Source organism: Dasypus novemcinctus, chromosome 4 (genome assembly GCF_030445035.2).
Source record: "Dasypus novemcinctus isolate mDasNov1 chromosome 4, mDasNov1.1.hap2, whole genome shotgun sequence".
Classification (NCBI taxonomy): Eukaryota; Metazoa; Chordata; class Mammalia; order Cingulata; family Dasypodidae; genus Dasypus; species Dasypus novemcinctus.
The window spans coordinates 87,993,183-88,011,500 of NC_080676.1; the positions used below are offsets into that span (position 1 = coordinate 87,993,183).

Genomic DNA, 18,318 nt, shown 5'->3' on the forward strand with positions numbered 1-18,318 from the left:
TCAAATAGTTGGATATATGAGTCTGGAGTTCAGGAGAGAGAGGTCTGGACATATACATTTGAGATTTGTCAGGTATGGATGGTATTTAAAGCCTTGAAGTTGGAAGTGATTATCAAGGGACTAAGTGTAAATAGTGATAAGAGGCCCAAGAACTGAACCCTGGAACACTCCTACATTAGGGGATGGGAAGAGACAGAAGAACAGAAAAGCAGATGGAGAAGGAGGAGTCAGCGAGACAGGATAAAAACCATGACAGTAAGTTTACCTGGAAATTAGGTAAAGTGTTCTAGGGAGGAGGGAGTGACTAACAGTGTCAAATGTTGCTGATGGGTAAGGGAAAATAAAGACTTAATTGACCATTGGATTTAGCAATTTACAGGGCAATTTACCCTAGACAAAAAGTCTTTTAGGTGGAATGAGGGGAGGGCAAAAGTCTAATTGAAGTTTTAAGTGTGAAGGAGAGAGGAATAAGAGGAAGTGGTGACGGTGAATGAATGTAGACAGTCTTTTCTTTGAGGGTTTTGTTTTAAAGGGGAGCAGAGAAATGGTAGGTAAGGTGGAGGGGGAAATGGAGAGATTTTTTGTTTCTTTTTGTTTTGTTTTGTTTTGAGATGAAAGAAATGATGTCATGGTTGTATGTTGATGGAAATAATTTAGTAGAGAGGGGAAAAAAAACCCTGATGATATAGAAGATGAAGAATTGCTGGTGCCGATCCTGGAGTGGGTGTAAGGGAATGGGATCTAGTACACAAGTGTGAACAATTAGAAAAATGGTAATGTTGTCAGTTCAGCCTAATTCAGCAGAGATTTCCTCAGCAAGCCAGTTTTATATCCAGAACTAGTGAAGGGGGTGGCAACTAGACGGTCAACTAAATTTTGACTATACTGCTTTTGTTAGGAGCATATACTGTTCATCTATAAGAGCAAGGAAGGCAGACTCTGTGGGTAAAATGCTGATAGGAGCGCCCAAGTAGTGACAGAAATTCTCTCTTCTGATTGCTTTTATAGTGTTAATGAAGTAGGAAGCAACGCTGAGACTTGGGGAAGAGATTTTGGATGAGAGTTTTAAAATTGTTATCAAGAAGGGTAGGAGAATCAGTAGGGAAGGAATAATGTGATCTTCAGGAAACTTTGAGGGCCCACTTGAGATCAGTGATCATGAACTAAAAGTCAGCATTGGGGAGCAGATGTGGCTCAACTGATAGAGCGTTCACCTACCATATTGGAGGTCCAGGGTTCAAACCCAGGGCCTCCTGGCCCGTGTGGTGAGCTGGCTCATGCGTGGTGCTGCCGCACACAAGGTGTGCCATGTCATGCAGGGGTGTCCCCCATGTAGGGGAGCCCCATGTGCAAGGAGTGTGCCCTGCATTGAGCTGGCTGCATGAAAAGAAGCACAGCCCACCCAAGAGCAGTGCCGTACACACAGAGAGCTGACTCAGCAAGATGATGCAACAAAAAGAGACACAGATTCCCCATGCCACAGAGAATGCAAGAGGACACAGAAGAACACACAGTGAATGGACACAGAGAGCAGACAAGGCAGGGGAAGAGAAATAAATAATAAATCTTAAAAAAAAAAAGTCAGCAGGGTTGAGTATTTTCTTCTGTCAGGTTTAGCTGCAAGGGTGCAGGATTAGTAAGTGGACAGGTGGGAAGGCCAGGGTGTGGTTCTGCCACGTGATCACAGCAATCGCAGAGAAGGGCAGGGAGTTGTGGATTATTCAAGGGGATTATTATATTGCCTGATCATTGAATACATCTACATCACACTTCCTTAGTCAGAGTGGAAATTATTGGAAGGTCGTTTCTTACATTTAGAAGGCATTGATTATGTATTTGCTTTTCCACCTATGGATGTGGTTTAACAGCAGAAAAGGAGAGGCTGAAGGTAAATTGTCTTAGAGCAAAGTAACCCTATTTTCCAATGAAGTGCTTTCTAAACTCCTTAATATGCCTATACAGCTCTTCCTGTCATGACTTCAACCTATCACCAATCTACCTCTCCTTTCTGAACTTCAGACACACTGCACCTCTAGTACCTTGCACTTGCCACATGCCTTTGCACGTGCAGCTGACTGCATGAACTCTCTACCCTTCCCTGGGTGGTTTACTCATTCTTGCTTTTCAGTTTCCCAGAGTAATTCAAATATCCTTATAAGCATAGTATCTAGTTAGTATCTCTTTCTCAGCACTCTTCACAGTTTTAATAGTATATTTGTGTCATTAATAACTGCCTGCTCCTAGACTGTAAGCTTCATGAGAGCAGGGACTTTGACTGTTTTAGTCCCCATTAAATATATTGTCTCTAGCACATTGGTAAGTGCTAATAATGAAGGTAGATAAATGGGTTACGTAAACACTGGTGTGAAGAACAACTTTTAGTTAATTCTCAAGAACTCTGGCAAACACTACATGCCTACTTTCCAACGTGTCCTGGAACCTTCAGGAGGCGTACCCATGACAGAGACAGACGAAAACTAAGCGCTTCTAGTCTCACAGCGCCTGCGTACTTGTCTCGCCGGATATACGCAGAGGGAGTGGGGCGGGACTCCGGTAACCAAGGAAACCTCCCGGAAACGGCGGGTTGTATTACTCTGTGGCGGGCCGGGTTCAAGTGCCTGAAGTTTTATCCTTGGTGGAGGCAGCAAACAGAAAACTGCAAGGCAGGTTGCGGGTGTGCGGCGGAGGCTTGCAGCTCGTAGCTCTAGCGAACTTCAGGGTTCAAGTTTACGGGGCGGGGAGAACGGTGGTGGCGTCTTCTTTTCGCAGGAGACCAGTCGCCAGGTCGGGGAGCCTTATCACAGAAAGCGCGACCACTCCGTGTGTTTTGCGCGTGTCAGGGTACGTGTGTGTCTAGCGTGCTCCCTTAGAAGGACCTTGGATGTGCGCGTGAGCAGTGTTTGCGGACGCTTTTGCCCCGAGCTAGAAATGTGACACGCTTGGAGTTTACAATGTAACTGTGGTGCTTTTGGACAGGAAGGGTCATTTAAATCGATTGGATAATGTTGAAACCGCAGGGGAACCGCTAGAAAGAGTTTTGACGAGTAGGAATCTATCGGGTTGAAACTGTATGTGAAGGTGAGCCCTGGGTTTAGGGTGTGTCGGGAGTATGGTAGGAGCAAAGATCGGAAAGAGTAGTCAGCCTGGCCACATGGGGGAGAGCATTTGAATACCAAGATAAATTGGATTCCAATCTGCAGTAGGGAGCCATTAAAATCTTTTGAGGAAGAAAGTAAAGGGTTGTGATCTATGCTCTTATTTATCTGATCGAAGGGACACAGGAATGAGGTCGTGTTTCCCTTTGACCTGTCTTCCACACTAGCCAGAATGGATTTGCTAAATCCGGTCATCTATCTCCCTGCTGAAAATTCTCCACTGGCTTCCCCTGGTCTTTAGGTAGTGTTCAAATTGTAACTTATAGGGCATGATCTGGCCCTGCCTTTTTTTCATCCTTTTCTCGTTAGATTCCATGGTGCACTGAATTTACTTCTCACTTTTTTTTTGTAATTCTTTGTTTAATTTTGGTACTCTTATATCGACTCTAATAAGCCCTATGAGAGCACAGACTAATTCATAGTGCCTCGATTTTCGCAGGTGCTTTCAAAATATTTATTAGGTGAATAGATGATTAAATTAGTAAGTGAATGAGTGAAAATGAGACTAGGAGAAATAATAAAACACTGGGTGAAACATTTGTAGTGGTGAAGAGGGGACAGATGGGAGAGATGTTTTAAGGAAATAATTAGTAGATTTTGGTGTCTGATTGGCTAAGGGACAAGAAGGAACAGAAGGTGGTGGTTTTAAACCAGAACATTTAGAAAGATGGTAATGCTGTCAATTCAGCTTAATTCAGCAGACATTTCCTCAGCAATCCAATTTTGTATCCAGAACTAGTGGATGGGAGCGGGGAAAGCCTGCACTGCTTTCTCCACTTAGAGGCTCAACTTGAGAAAAACCATCTAGGTTCCCTGAAGTTACTGTAAGAATTAATTTCCTTGCAGATCTTTGACTTAGGGCTCTGACTTCCTACTGGCTGCATGCTGGAGGCTGCCCTAAGGTCCTAGGGGCCGTTCACAGATCCCTGCTCTGTGACTCTTTCTGTAGACTGTCAAAATTCAGCAGTTTGCTTCTTCAAAGCCAGCAAGTGAGTCTTCCTCTAGTCTGCTAAGATGCAGTCTTATATTACATTTTGTGGGACTGACATTCCATCATCTTTATCATATAACCTCATCACAGGAGTGACAGGCTGTCTCCTTTGAAATATTCTATTGGTTAAATGTTAGTCAAAGGTCCTGCCCACACTCAAGGAAAGGATGTTACACAAGGGCATTTTAAGGTATGTCTGCAATAGTCACCTTTAGTAGGTCAAATTGTAGTGAAAGAAATGGCAATAAATTTATACTTTCATTCACCACTATTTGTGTTTGTCATGTAAATATGACTTTATTGATTGTAACATTTTCTTGTGCCAAAATTGGTTAACGGTTCACATACACAAATAGCACAGGCCTTTGATCTTGTGTTTCTATTCATTTCCTTAAAGCACCTCAGTGCTTTAAGGTAATTTTCCTTAAATCAAAGCTTTTCTGTTTGGATACATTATATTTACCATCAGAAGTCACCATTACTGTGCAAATAACGCTGATAATACTCTTCCTTTTCCTAAATTTTTAATATTGTTATGGTTGAGAGCCTTACCCATGAAAGAAACAAGTATATGGACCTTTTGATGGCTGTTTTTTTTTTTTTTTTTTTTTTTTTTTTTTAATTTGTATATTTAGGTCTTTTTTTTTTTTTTTTTTTTTTTAATTTTTTTATTTTTTATTGACTTTGTAATAATATTACATTAAAAATATATATGTGAGGTCCCATTCAACCCCACCCCCCCACCCCCCCTCTCCCCCCCCCCCAACAACACTCGTTCCCATCATCATGACACATCCATTGGATTTGGTAAGTACATCTTTGGGCACCTCTGCACCTCATATACATTGGTTCACATCATGGCCCATACTCTCCTCTATTCCATCTTGTAGGCCCTGTGAGGATTTACAATGTCCGGTGATTACCTCTGAAGCACCATCCAGGGCAGCTCCATGTCCCGAAGACGCCTCCACCTCTCATCTCTTCCTGCCTTTCCCCATACCCTTTGTCCATTATGTCCACTTTTCCCAATCCAATGCCACCTCTTCTATGTGGACACTGGATTGGTTGTGTCCATTGCACCTTTATGTCAAGAGGAGGCTCAGATTCCACCTGGATGCTGGATGCAATCCTCCCATTTTCAGTTGTAATCACTCTAGGCTCCATGGTGTGGTGGTTGTCCTTCACCTCCATCTTAGCTGAGTGTGGTAAGTCCAATAAATCAGATTGTAGGTGCTGGAGTCTGTTGAGGCTCAGGATCTGGCTATCACATTGTCAGTCCAGAGATTCAAATCCCCTAAATATATCTTAAACCCCAACATTAACTGCACCTCCAGCACATTAGCATGAAAGTCTTATGAAGGGAGATCCCATCTGAGTCCAGATTCATCACACATAAACACCATTTCCAAAGAGGGGCCATCTGCCCTGGTAGTTAACCCCATCGGCCATGACCATAACTCCCATGGGTCTCTTTAGCCCTCAAAGGAACCAATATCTGGGGGTTGTATCTGCTTTATCTGTCTCTCTGACTCTGCTCAGTTGTGCATGAGGGCAAACCTTCTGCCAGCCTCCAGACTCTTTTTTAGAAACTCGTAGCCATATAAACTCATTTCTCCTTTCCATTTCCCCCTTACTTTAGGTCAAACAGCATTTTAAAGTCATGGTATTTTATGTAGACATGGATATTCTGCTGATCCGCATTGAACCTTCCGTATAAGGTCATTTTCCAGTTGCATCATCAGTTGGTAGTTGATAGTGGTCCCTCGTTGCCAGGGAGGCTCATCCCCGGGTGTCATGTCCCACGCTGGGGGGAAGGCATTGCATTTACATGCTGAGTTTGGCTTCGAGACTGGCCACATTTGAGTAACATGAAGGCTGACAGAAGGAAATTCCCAGGCACAAAGTTGCTCTAGGCCTTGTTATTATTTTGGGTTTATCAGCTCACAAGCATAGTCATTAGTATCAGGGGCTCACTGTTGAACCCTCACTCCCTCCCGGTCCCCACCACTGTACCTGGGAGACTGTCGCTGCTCCCCTAGGGACCACGACAGAGCACCACTGGCCGGGAACCCAGTACCCCCCCTACTGTGGTTTTTAATTGTTGCCACTATGAGTATATCCAAACATTACCATGCACCCTGGACATATGTTCTGTACAGCTCCCTGTCAGTCATATATCATCTGTCATTGGTATCCCATACCAGTATCCCTCCATTTGATGGCTGTTTTTTGACTATTTGTAAGTGCATACTTCAGATTCATGACTGGTTTTCAGAATTGAGGCTGTGAGTCTGCTGGAATTTCAGCCTCTGAATATGTATACTTTTTAACTATTCCTTAAAATTTTTTTTTCTGTTTGTAAGAGTAACAAATTCATCATAGAACGTTTGAAAACTTCAAGAACCACCTAGAGAGAACCCAATGCAAGGTTTTGTAGCATGGGTTTAACAGTTGGTTAGACTTTGATTTGAGTGTTAGCTCCTGCTCTGGCTATTATGACTTGTGTGACTTTGAACAATACGTTTAACTTTTTAAGCCCCATTTTTCTCATTTGGGAGTGGAGGTTAATAGTCATCATTACCATCAACCCTTAAATAGGACTTAAGTTTGTTCTAGGCAAGGGTTCTTAGCACCTTACGTATTTAATTAGCTCCATTTTAAGTAGTAGACCTGTGACTTGAACCCAGACTGTCTGGTGCCAGACTCTGTACTCTTTTTTTTTTTTTAAAGATTTATTTATTTCTCTCCCTTTCCCCCACCCCAGTTGTCTGTTCTCTGTGTCTATTTGCTGCGTGTTCTTTGTCCACTTCTGTTGTCAGCGGCATGGGAATCTGTTTCTTTTTCTTGTGTCATCTTGTTGTGTGAGCTCTCCATGTGTGCAGCACCATTCCTGGGCAGGCTGCACTTTCTTTTGCGCTGGGCGGCTCTCCTTACAGGGCTCATTCCTTGTGCGTGGGGCTCCCCTATGCGGGGGACACCCCTGCGTGGTAGGGCACTCTGCGCGCGGGCCAGCTCCACACAGGTTAAGGAGCCCAGGGTTTGAACCGCAGACCTCCCATATGGTAGACAGATGCCCTAACCACTGGGCCAAGTCCACTTCCCCAGACTCTGTACTCTTAACCACTGTGTTATGTTGTTTCTCAAGGCAATACCTGCTTCATTGGGCTCTGGGATTAAATGGGAAGTGCTTATAGAGAATAAGTGAATACTGTATATATATATATAAAAAACATCATTGAGAGTATACTATACATGCAGTTCTATATTCTACTTTTTTTACACCTAAATTTTTATGTATTTCCCTGTGTTATTAAACTTCTTAATATAATTTTTAAAAATTTCATTTTAAAAATTTATTTATTTCTCCCCACCCCCTTGTTTGTACTTGCTATGTCTGTCTTTGTTGTTTCTTTAGGAGACACCGGGATCCGAACCTGGGACTTCCGATGTTGTAAGGAGACTCCTAATCGCTTGGACCACCTCCGTTCCCTGCTTTGTTGTGATTCATTATGTTTTCCTTCTTGCGTCTCTTCTGTCATACTGTTGTGTCAACTTGCTGCTCCTGCCCGTCACATCTGCTTGCTGTCTTGCTTGTATTCTTTAAGAGGCCTTGGGAACCGAACCAGGGACCTCCCATGTGGTATGTGGGAGCTCAATTGTTTGAGCTGCATCCTCTTCCCTTAATATTATTTTAATGGATGCGTAATTCATTATAGATTTACTGACATTTTATGATTCCCCTTTATTTCTGCAGAGTAAATTGAAGAACTAAGTGGCTAAAGAGGAAAATATATCAGAATCCTTTCTTTGAATAACTATTATATATATTCCATATTGTTTTTTTAGAACTTAACTGAGACTTTGTTTATATACCATAAAATCCATCATTTTAAGTGTGCAATTTGGAGGTTTTTAGTTTTTAGTTTTTATTCAGAGTTGTGCAATCATCATCCTATCTAATTCCAGGACATTTTCATCGCCTCAAAGAGAAACCCTATACCCCTTAGCAGTCACTATCCATTCCCACCCTCTTTTTAGCCTCTAGCAACCACTAATCTACTTTCTATGTGGATTTGCTTATTCTGGACATTTTATATTGAACTGAATTACAGAAGATGTGGTCTTTTGCATCTGGCTTCTTTTGCTTAACATTATGTTTTAAAAAATGTTGTAGCATATATCTGCACTTCATTCCTTTTTTATGGTCAAAGAATATTCCATTGTATGGATTTACCACATTTTGTTTATCTGTTCATCAGTTAGTTGGTGAACATTTGGATTGTTTCCACTTTGGGGCTATTAATGAATATTCATGTACAAGTTTTTGTGTGGACATATATTTTCATTTCTCTTAGGTATATACGTAGGAGTGGAATTGCTGGATCATATAGTAACTTCGTATTTAACTTTTTGAGAAATTGCCAAACTGTTTTCCAAAGTACTTGTACCATTTTACTTTTTCACTAGCAGTGTTTGAGGGTTCTATAATAATTTCTTCATACCCTTACCAACACTTGTTATTGTCCATTTTTTTTTTTTATTATAGGCATCCTAGTGGGTATGAAGTAGGCTCTCATTGTGTTTTTTTAACAATACCGTAGTGGCTAATAATGTCGAGCATCTTTTAATATGCTTATTGGCCATTTGTATTGTCTTTAGTCCAGTGTCCTTAGCATTGCTATTTTAAGAGTGTCAAGCAAATATTGGCAAATGTAAATTCTAGTGTAAAATTGATAAACACTCTCATTTGGTATTAAGTGATAGGTATTCTAGTAATGGTATCATACCTTATACTCTAAAGTTTAACTACCTTTATTTTAAAATGAGCACACATGTACATGGAAGTAATTTAGAGTATAAGAATGTTTAAGAAAGAACTCCAAATCTCTTTTGCTCTTCTTTCCCCACATTTTGCATTCATATTATTGACTGCATATTGTGACTGGCATTTTCTCTATTAATTGTGAATGTTTATGTAACTGATGACAAAGCCTCTCTACTGCCTTAGCTCTCTGCTTTCGGTCATACTTTTGTGCATTCCTAGACAGCTTTATTAAGCAAATACATTTAAGTTACTGACTTGAGACCTGGTCTTTTGTAGTTATCAGTATCAACTTTCTATTAATAATGAAGTGAGAGAATCACATATTTTGGTAGCCTTTTCTTTAATTATGTGTAAATTTTTCTTTTGACATTTTAAGATGTATTTTGTTTTTCCTAGATGTCTTTTCCCCCTCTTGAGATAACTATTACTTTTACTCTTATTTTAAAAATTTGATATGATTATTATTCCTAGATGTCATTTGTCAGAGTGAACCGTTATGTTCCGCGGGGAGGAGGAAGAAAAGCACTTAAAGCAAAGAAGAAGAAATCTTCAGTGAAGCAAGAATGGGATGTAAGTCTAGGTGGGATAATAAAAAATAAACCTTATTCTGGAGGAATAGATATGATATGGTCCTGGTCATTCAGAAAGATGCACTGGATGAGGTTTCCACATAAAAGGGGCGAATGACTTTCTAGGCCTTCCTTATATCGTAGGCCATGTAGTGAAGAGCAGACTCTTTCATAGAATACACTTGTTCAGGCTATAACCCCTGCCTCCTTTGAAGAATTGGAATCTCAAGGATGTGTGTGTGTTTTACCCGCCCCCCCCCCTAAAAAAAATCAAAATGAAGAACTTTGTGAACTCAGTGCTTTAAGGTAATTTTAGCTAACCTATGTCACTGATGTCTGAATTTTGTGGTACCTCTTTTAGATTTGTCCATAGTAACTAGAGATGCCATAATCATGTGATGGCATTTTTGGCTAAAAATGGGTAATCCTTACTCTCTTATCCTTTGAATTGTTTTTTACTTACCTCCAGAGACTAGTCAATTTCAGTACAAATATTTTTAACATATAGGATGCACCTCAAGTTCATATTAGCTCCTGCCCCAAATACTCCTGGTATTACCAAGAGAGTTTATATCTTTTGTAGCCTGGTACTTTTGTTTGGACTGTAAGACTTTAGTTTGAGTCTCAAGGATTCTTTTGGATTTTTAATGCGTCTAACCATCTAAGCTAGATATCCTGGGCAAACTGACAGCCTTTGGAAGTGGGACAGGGGAACTTCTCTTTGTTTAGATTGCTTTATTGCTTTCTAATTGGTTACGAAATATTGTAAGGGTGTGACGCTAAGATAATGAAACTGGTTAAAAGGGGAAAAAAGCACACAATGTAAGTATGGTCACCTTAGGGTGGTCACTTGGGGAAATTCAGTATTTATTACAATAGGTTGCCATTGCTCAAATCATAATTGAAACCCATTGTTCAATATTGCATCTAGAACCTTCTTCATTTATTTTTTTTATTATCTCCTGTACTGAAAACAGTTACTTGAAAGTAGACTTACCTTGGGAAGTAGTCAGAAGTCATTTGTAGTCAAGACTGGTAAATGACAGAGAGATCAAGCTGACTAATAATGTGTATATGTGTGTGTATTTTAATGATGTGCTTAAAAGGTCATTTATTTCTATTTCAATAACTTTCAAAAATTTGTTATTATTATAGAAGTTGTAGGTTTACAGAAAATCATGCAGAAAATTCAGAGATCCTATATACTGCCACTCATGTGCACAGTTTTCCCTGTTAGCAATTTGCATTAGCGTGGTACCATTATTACAATTGATGACATAATATTATTATAATTAAGCTCTTAACTATAATCCATATTTTACATTAGGGTTCACTGTGCTTATAGTCATCCTATGTTGTTTTTAAAAAATATTTATTATTATATTTACAACTTAAAGTTTCCAGTTGTACCACATTCAAATGTATAACTCAGTGGTATTAAATACATGTACAATGATGTTCTACCATCACCACCGTTAATTCCCAGCTCCCCTTTCCTTACCCTTATGATGGACCCTGGTAACCTCTATCCTAGTTTCTGACCCCATGAATCTGCTTATTCTAATTATTTCCTATCATTGAGATCATGTCCTACTTGTCCTTTTGTATCTGGCTTATTTCACTCAACATCATGTTTTCAAGTTTCATCAATGTTGCATATATCAGAACTTCATTCCTTTTTATGGCTGAATAATATTCCATGGTATCCATCTATCAAATTTTGTTTATTCATCTGTTGCTGGACATCTTTTGGCAATTTGCTGCTGTGAACATCAGTGTACAGATAACTGCTTGAGTCCCCACTTCCAATTATTTTGTGTATATACTTAGAAGTGAGATTGCCAGGTCATGTGGGAATTACATACTTAACTTTCTGAGGAACTTCCAAATTGTCTTCCATAGCAACTGCATTATTTTACATTCCCACCGACAATGAGAAAGTGTTCCTATTTCTCCACATCTTTTCCAATGCTTGTTATTTTTGTTTGTTTTTTAAAAAGATAGTAGCCATTCTACTGGGTGTGAAATAGTATCTCATTGTGGTTTTTATTTGCATTTCCATAATGGCTAATGATGTTGAGCATTTTTTCATGTGCATATTGGCTGTTTGAATATGTTCTTTGGAGAACTGTCTATTCAGATCTTTTGCCCATTTTTAAATTGAATTGTTTGTCTTCTTATTGTTGAGTTGTAGGATTTATTTATATATTCTGGATATTAAACCCTTGTTGGCTATGTGGTTTCCAAATATTTTCTCCCATACTGTAATTTGTCATTTTACTTTCACGATGAGGTTCTTTTATGTATGAAAGATTTTAATTTTGATGAGCTTGGTTCCATTTATCTATTTTTTTCTTTTTGTGCTCATGATTTTGGTGTAAAGTCTAAGAATCCATTGCCTAACACGAAGTCTTGAAGATGCTTTCCTATGATTTCTTCCAAAAGTTTTATGGTTTTACTTCTTATATTTAAGAGTTTCATCTGTTTTGAATTAGTTTTTGTATATGGTGTGAATTAGGGATACATCTTTATTCTTTTGCATATAGATATTAAGTTCTCTCAGCTGAAGAAACTTTCCCCATTCAGTAGATTTGGCGTGCTTGTCAAAAATCAATTGGCCGTAGATGTGAGGACTTACTTCTGAACTCTCAATTTGACCATTGTCTTTTTATCTGTCCTTGTGCAGTACCATGCTGTTTCGATTAGTGTAGCTTTATAGTAAGGTTTAAAATGGTAAGTGTGAATCTTCAAACTTTTTACTACTTTTTCAACATGTTTTTGCCTATTTGGGGCCTCTCACACATCTATATAAAATTTTAAAGTTTATTTTTCTTTTTTAAAAAATTTTTAAAATTTTATTTTTAAAGAATTTGTAGATTACATAAATGATAAATTGAAAATATCGGGGATTCCCATATATCCCACCTCCACCCCTTCCACACTTTTGCCCATTAACAAGATCTTTCATTGTGTGGTACATTTGTTACATTTGATGAACATGTATTGAAGCATTTCTGCTAACCATAGTAAATAGTTTACATTATAGTTTACACTTTGCACTGCACATTTTTACAGGTTTTGGCAAAGTGTGTAATGGCCTGTATTCATCATTTCAGTATCATTCAGACCAATTCCAGTGTCCCCAAAATGCCCCATGTTACACCTATTCTTCCCTCTCCCTCCCATCAGAACCTCTGGTGACCACTGCCTTTATAGCAATTTTACAAGATCTTCCATTGCTAGAATAATAAGTCTACTGTAGTCTATAGTTGCATTCCCCCCTTAAGTTTGTTCATTCCTCAATCTTGAGGATTTTAGCATGGTGATGCCCACTCTGTTTCTGATTGAGAGGGGCCTTATATCAAATAGCACAGATGGATGGACGTCTTGCTTGGAGCTGTAGATACTCTGTTTTTTCAGATGGGCATTGTCCATCATTATTTCTCTAGTTGCCCTGGTTGAGTCCAATTAACTGGAGGGTAGGTGTTGCAACATTGCTGAAATTCAGAGCTCAGCCAGCATATAAACAGACCGAAGATTTAAGTCTCTGGTACATTTATTTAACAAGTATAGTGCTAATTATCGGTTCAAATAAAAGGGGCAGAAGAGCCATGCATAGGGAAATTATAAATGAGTCTAATTCTCTTACATTGGGGACCATATATTCTAAGGTAAATCCCACTGACAGGGTGTTGAATTCTTGAGATTGTCTGCCCTGCCTGTAGTTCCCAGATGTCTCTAGAGCCCTCAGGAGCATCCCTGCTTGAGATATTATTTACCGTGGCAGAGAATGAGATGCTCTTGAAACGTGCATAAGCGTAACCTCTGGAATGACCTCCTGACTCATTTTGAAATCTCTTAGCCCTAAAAACTCATTTGTATTTAATATTTCCATCTTTTGGTTGTGGTCTTTTTCCAATCGCATTGCTAGTTGGTACTTGATAGTAATCTTTCAGTGCCAGGGAGGCTTATCCCTGGGAGTCATGTCCCATCCCAGGGGAAAGTAGTGAGTTTATACTTCTAAGCCAGATTTGGCTTAGAAGCCACAAGTGAGTAACAATAAGGCTTTCAGGAGGTAACTCTTAGGCAATATATAAAACTGAGCTAAGTTTCACTTTCACAAGAACAAGGTTCCAGCAATATGAAGGGCCTAATGTATTGGTCTGTCCTCCTTGTACTCTAGGGATTCTTGCCACTCGATTAGGGAATGTAGCAGTACTTTCCAGAATAGGAATTCAATATTCTCTCAGTTATTGTGTGGGTCTGCACCCAACAAGACAACACCCCCTGACCTCTTGAACATATTCATATTCCATTAAGGCATGCCCCAGATGGACCCCTCCCATCATCAACAGCCTGTGCCAGTAACCTTCCCCTGCCACAGTTATGCCCTTCTGCAATCCAAAACCTCTCCCAAAACAAAAAAAGAATAAAAATAATAAAAAATAAGATAATAATTAAAAAAAACAATGTTTAAAAATAAAAAATAAAATAAATTTTTCATTGTGTCTTTCATCACCATGTTATTTTTTTTTTTTAAGATTTATTTTATTTATTTCTCTCGCCTTCCTCCTCCCCCCTGCCCGAGTTGTCTGTTCTCTGTGTCCATTTGCTGTGTGTTCTTCTTTTTGTCCTCTTCTGTTGTCAGTGGCATGGGAATCTGTGTTTCTTTTTTTGTTGCTGTTGCGTCATCTTGCTGCGTCAGCTCTCCATGTGTGCAGCGCTGTTCTTGGGCAGGTTGCACTTTCTTTCGCACTTGGCGGCTCTCCTTACGGGGCACACTCCTTGCATGTGGGGCTCCCCTACGCAGGGGACACCATCTAACTAAACCCATCAAGATAAAAAGATGTCTAGACACCAGCAAAAAATTACAAGCCATACTAAGAAACAGGAAGACATGACCCAGTCTAATGAAGAGACTAAAAAACAGAAGAAAATGTAGAATGTGAAAGAACTAATCAAGGATGTCCAAATAAATATCATGAATGAACTTAATGAAGTGAAGGAAGTGATAAAGGATATTAGGAAGACACAGGGGGAAGATAGAGAAGAAATTGTAAACATACATAAAAAGAAAATAGATCTGCTGGTGATAAATGGCACAATACAAGAAATCAAAAATACGATAGAAGGACATAAGAGCAGATTTGAATAGGCAGAAGAAAGAATTAGTGAAATTGAAGATAATGCATCTGAACTTGCAAGATAGTAGAAGAGATAGATAAAAAAATAGAAAAAAATTCAGCAGAGATTGAGGGAATTAATTGAATGACAGCCCAATATGCACATATACATTATAGGCATCCCAGAGGGAGAAGAGAAAGGAAATGGGACACAAGGAGTGTTGGAGAAAATAATGGCTGAAAATTTCACAAATAACTTTGAGGGATGTGGATATACATGTCCAGGGAGCACAGCACAGTCCAAACAGTGTAAATCCTAACCCGAAACATATACATATCAAATTGTCAAATGCTCAACACAAAGAGAATACTGAAAGCAGCAAGGAAAAAAGGGATCCATGACATACAAGGGAAGCTCAATAAGATTAAGCACTGATTTCTCATCTAAAACCATGGAGGTGAGAAGGCAGTGGTATGACATAGGGATGTTGCAAAAAGAAAAAAGCTACCAGCCAAGAATTCTGTACCCAACAAAATGAGGCATTTAAATGAGGATTCAAAATATTCACAGATAAACAGAAATTAAGAGAGTTTGTCAAGAAGAAACAGGCCAATAGTAAAGGGAGTTCTGCAAGGTGAAAGGAAAAAACAGGAAAAAGAGGGCTGGAGAAGACAAATACTGAAGTAGCCATTTTAAATCATGTTGGTCATACAATGTTATCAATAAAACTCAGTAAATGTTAATTGAAAGAGGGCCAAAGAATATTCTAGGGCAGTGAACCATGAACCCAGATGTGGACGAGTATTGGGGTTAATAGTACAAATGCAAGAATGTCCTTCTGTGAACTAGAACTGATGTACATCACAATTGCAGGGTAGTGGGAATGTGGATTAGCATGGGAAAATACAATTAATGTAATCTATGAACCGTAGTTGACAGCAATTCTGTATTACTCTTGCGTCAAAACCAAAGACGTACTGCATTAATAACAGGAGGTATGGAAAAAATATGCCAAAATATGCTGTAGTCCACAGTTAGTGTTAATAGTCTGATGATATTATCTTATATATATGTAAAAACTGTTCCACAATTGTGTGGTGTGTTGGAAAATTGTTGTATGGGAATTCTGCACATGTGCATGATTGTTTTTAAGTTCACAACTTCTGTAATAAAAATGTATTTTTAAAAAGTCAGTTAATACATTGGCCTAAAACAATAACAACAACGAAACTATTTAATTAAATGTTTCAAATGGTCTTAAAGTAAAGAACACACACAAGAAGGAAAAGAAAGTTTTTTTGTTTCATGTTTTTGTCTTATGAGCTGGAAGTCAGTCTTTATAAGTTGTTACAATATTCACAAGATAGAGGGAATAAGAAAAAAAGAATGTGAAATTATGGTCATGGTAAATGTTCCCTTATATGCATGACGTTGAGAGTGCATTGTTAAGAAGAACTGTAAGTATATGCTTCAAAGTTTCAAGAAATCATATAAAATAGTTTAAAATAGTCCAGAATAATATGTGCTGTGCTTTAGGGCTCATTAATCGTTTTGTCCAAGGGCCTTCAATTTTTGTTTTAGGAATTGTGAAAAGACAGTGAATCTCCATAATTTATCAGTTTCCCTTAATTACTAATATATTACCAAAAATGCATACAAAAATTTACACTTGCATGGAAAATAATATCTTTCAATCTTCATTTATTCAAGTTCTGAAATAAGTCCAGGCTTTGTAGGAAATCAATTAGTTTACACAACCAAAGACAACACATTTTCTCTTAGTAAATTTCATATTATTAAATAAAGCTTACTCCCACAAATCATATCTACTTATAATAAGTTTCAAGGAAAGATTCTGATTCTAGCAGCCATTATTCTTATTTTCTAGCCCTGTGAAGAATTAATCATGGCAAAATTACTGAAGTTATGTATTAAATTGTGAGTCAATCCATCAATTCACCCTTTTTTTCAGATAATATTAACACTCTTTCTTAACAAATCAGTTTTATTGCTACATATTTATAAGGCAAACATTAATACAAACTGTACAATCAATAGTGTTTGTTATAATCACATGGTTGTACATTGATCACTTCAGACATCATTAGAGCATTTTCATTATTTCATTACTACTAACAATAACAAACTAACGAGAAAATCATTCACCCCTTTATCTCTCTATGCTTCCCCTGCTGTACATAGCTGCTATTTCTGGCTATTCTTGCAAGTTATTTAGTTATTCAGCAGATTTATTGAGATATATTCACAGCATATGATCTATTACAAGTATATATTCAGTGGCTTTTAGTATAATCACAATGTTGTGCATTCATCACCACAAAAAATTTTAGAACAAATTCATTACTATAAAAAGAAAGACTCCACACCCTTTAGCATTCCTTTCCTAGTCCTACATTACCACCAATCCAATTTCATCTTTATAAATTGATTTATATTTTCATTTTATAAAAATGGAATAATACAATGTGTAATGTTCTGTGTCTGGTCTCCTCTCTTAGTATAACTTTTTGTCAGATATTATTTTGTAAATTAACCTACATTTTTTCAGCTTCAAAGAAAAACAATCTTATATATGCAATTTTACCCATATTCATATTTCATATCATATATTTCACAGAATATATTTAGTTCGTAATGTAATCATACAGTATTTGTCCTTTTGTGTCTGTCTTTCTTCACTCAACATAATGCCCTTCAGGTTCATCCATTTTGTCATATGTTGCATGACTTCATTTCTTATCACTGCATAATATTCCATTGTGTATATACCACAATTTTTTATCCATTCATCAGTTGATGGACACCTGGGCTGTTCCCAACTTTTGGCTACTGTGAATAACACTGCTGTGAACATTGATGTGCAGATTCCTCTTCTTGTGACAACTTTCACTTCTTCTGGGTATAGAAGAAAAATGGTATTGCTGGGTCCCAGGGCAAGGCTATATTCAACTTTCTAAGGAACTGTCAAACAGTCCTCCACAGCAGTGGTAATATTCTACATTCCCACAAACAGCGACTATGCATTTCTATCTCTCCACCTGCTCTCCAAAATTTAATAGCAGCCAATCTAATAAGTATGAAATGATATCTCATTGTAGTTTTGATTTGCATTTTCTTAATTGCTAATGAGGTTGAATATTTTTTATGTATTTCTTAGCCATTTGTATTTCTTCTTTAGATAGTTGTCTTTTTAACTCTTTTGCCCATTATTTAATTGAGTAGTTTGTCTTTCTATTGTTGAGTTATATCATGCCTTTATATAACATGGATATTAAACACTTAGATATATGATAGTCAGATATTTACTCCCACTGAGTTGGCTGCCTTTTCACCCTTTTGACAAAGTCCTTTGAGGTGCAAATATTTTTAAATTTGTGGAGGTCCCTTTCATCTACTCTTTTCATTTGTTGCTCCTGCTTTGGATATAAGATTTAAGAAACTGCTGTCTACCACAATATCTTGAAGAAGTTTTCTACATTTTCGTCAAGGAAATTTATGTCTGTTTTTCTTATGTTAATATTTAAGTCCTTGAACCATTTTGAGATAATTTTTTATAAAGTATGAGATGGGGGACTTCTTTCTTTATTCTGTTTATTGCTAACTAGTTCTTCCATCACCATTTGTTGAATGGAC

At 38.0% G+C, this 18,318-nt stretch overlaps 1 protein-coding gene across 6 annotated transcripts in view; it reads left to right on the top strand.

Moving 5' to 3' along the window:
* Nucleotides 1-2,512: 2,512 nt before the first annotated feature.
* The window catches only part of SPICE1 (spindle and centriole associated protein 1), a 97,509-nt gene continuing 81,703 nt past the window's right edge, over nt 2,513-18,318 (top strand). Inside the window, exons 1-3 of one of the 6 annotated variants that reach the window (XM_058295838.2) lie at nt 2,513-2,663; nt 4,237-4,336; nt 9,443-9,541. In XM_058295838.2, the coding sequence (XP_058151821.1) occupies nt 4,277-4,336; nt 9,443-9,541 (159 nt within the window). In that variant the 5' untranslated portion in view covers nt 2,513-2,663; nt 4,237-4,276. Of the gene's footprint in view, nt 2,664-4,236; nt 4,337-7,561; nt 7,598-9,442; nt 9,542-18,318 lie in introns of those variants that run through there. The other 5 variants (XM_058295839.1, XR_009185567.1, XM_058295840.1 and 2 more) reach the window with 5 other exon arrangements.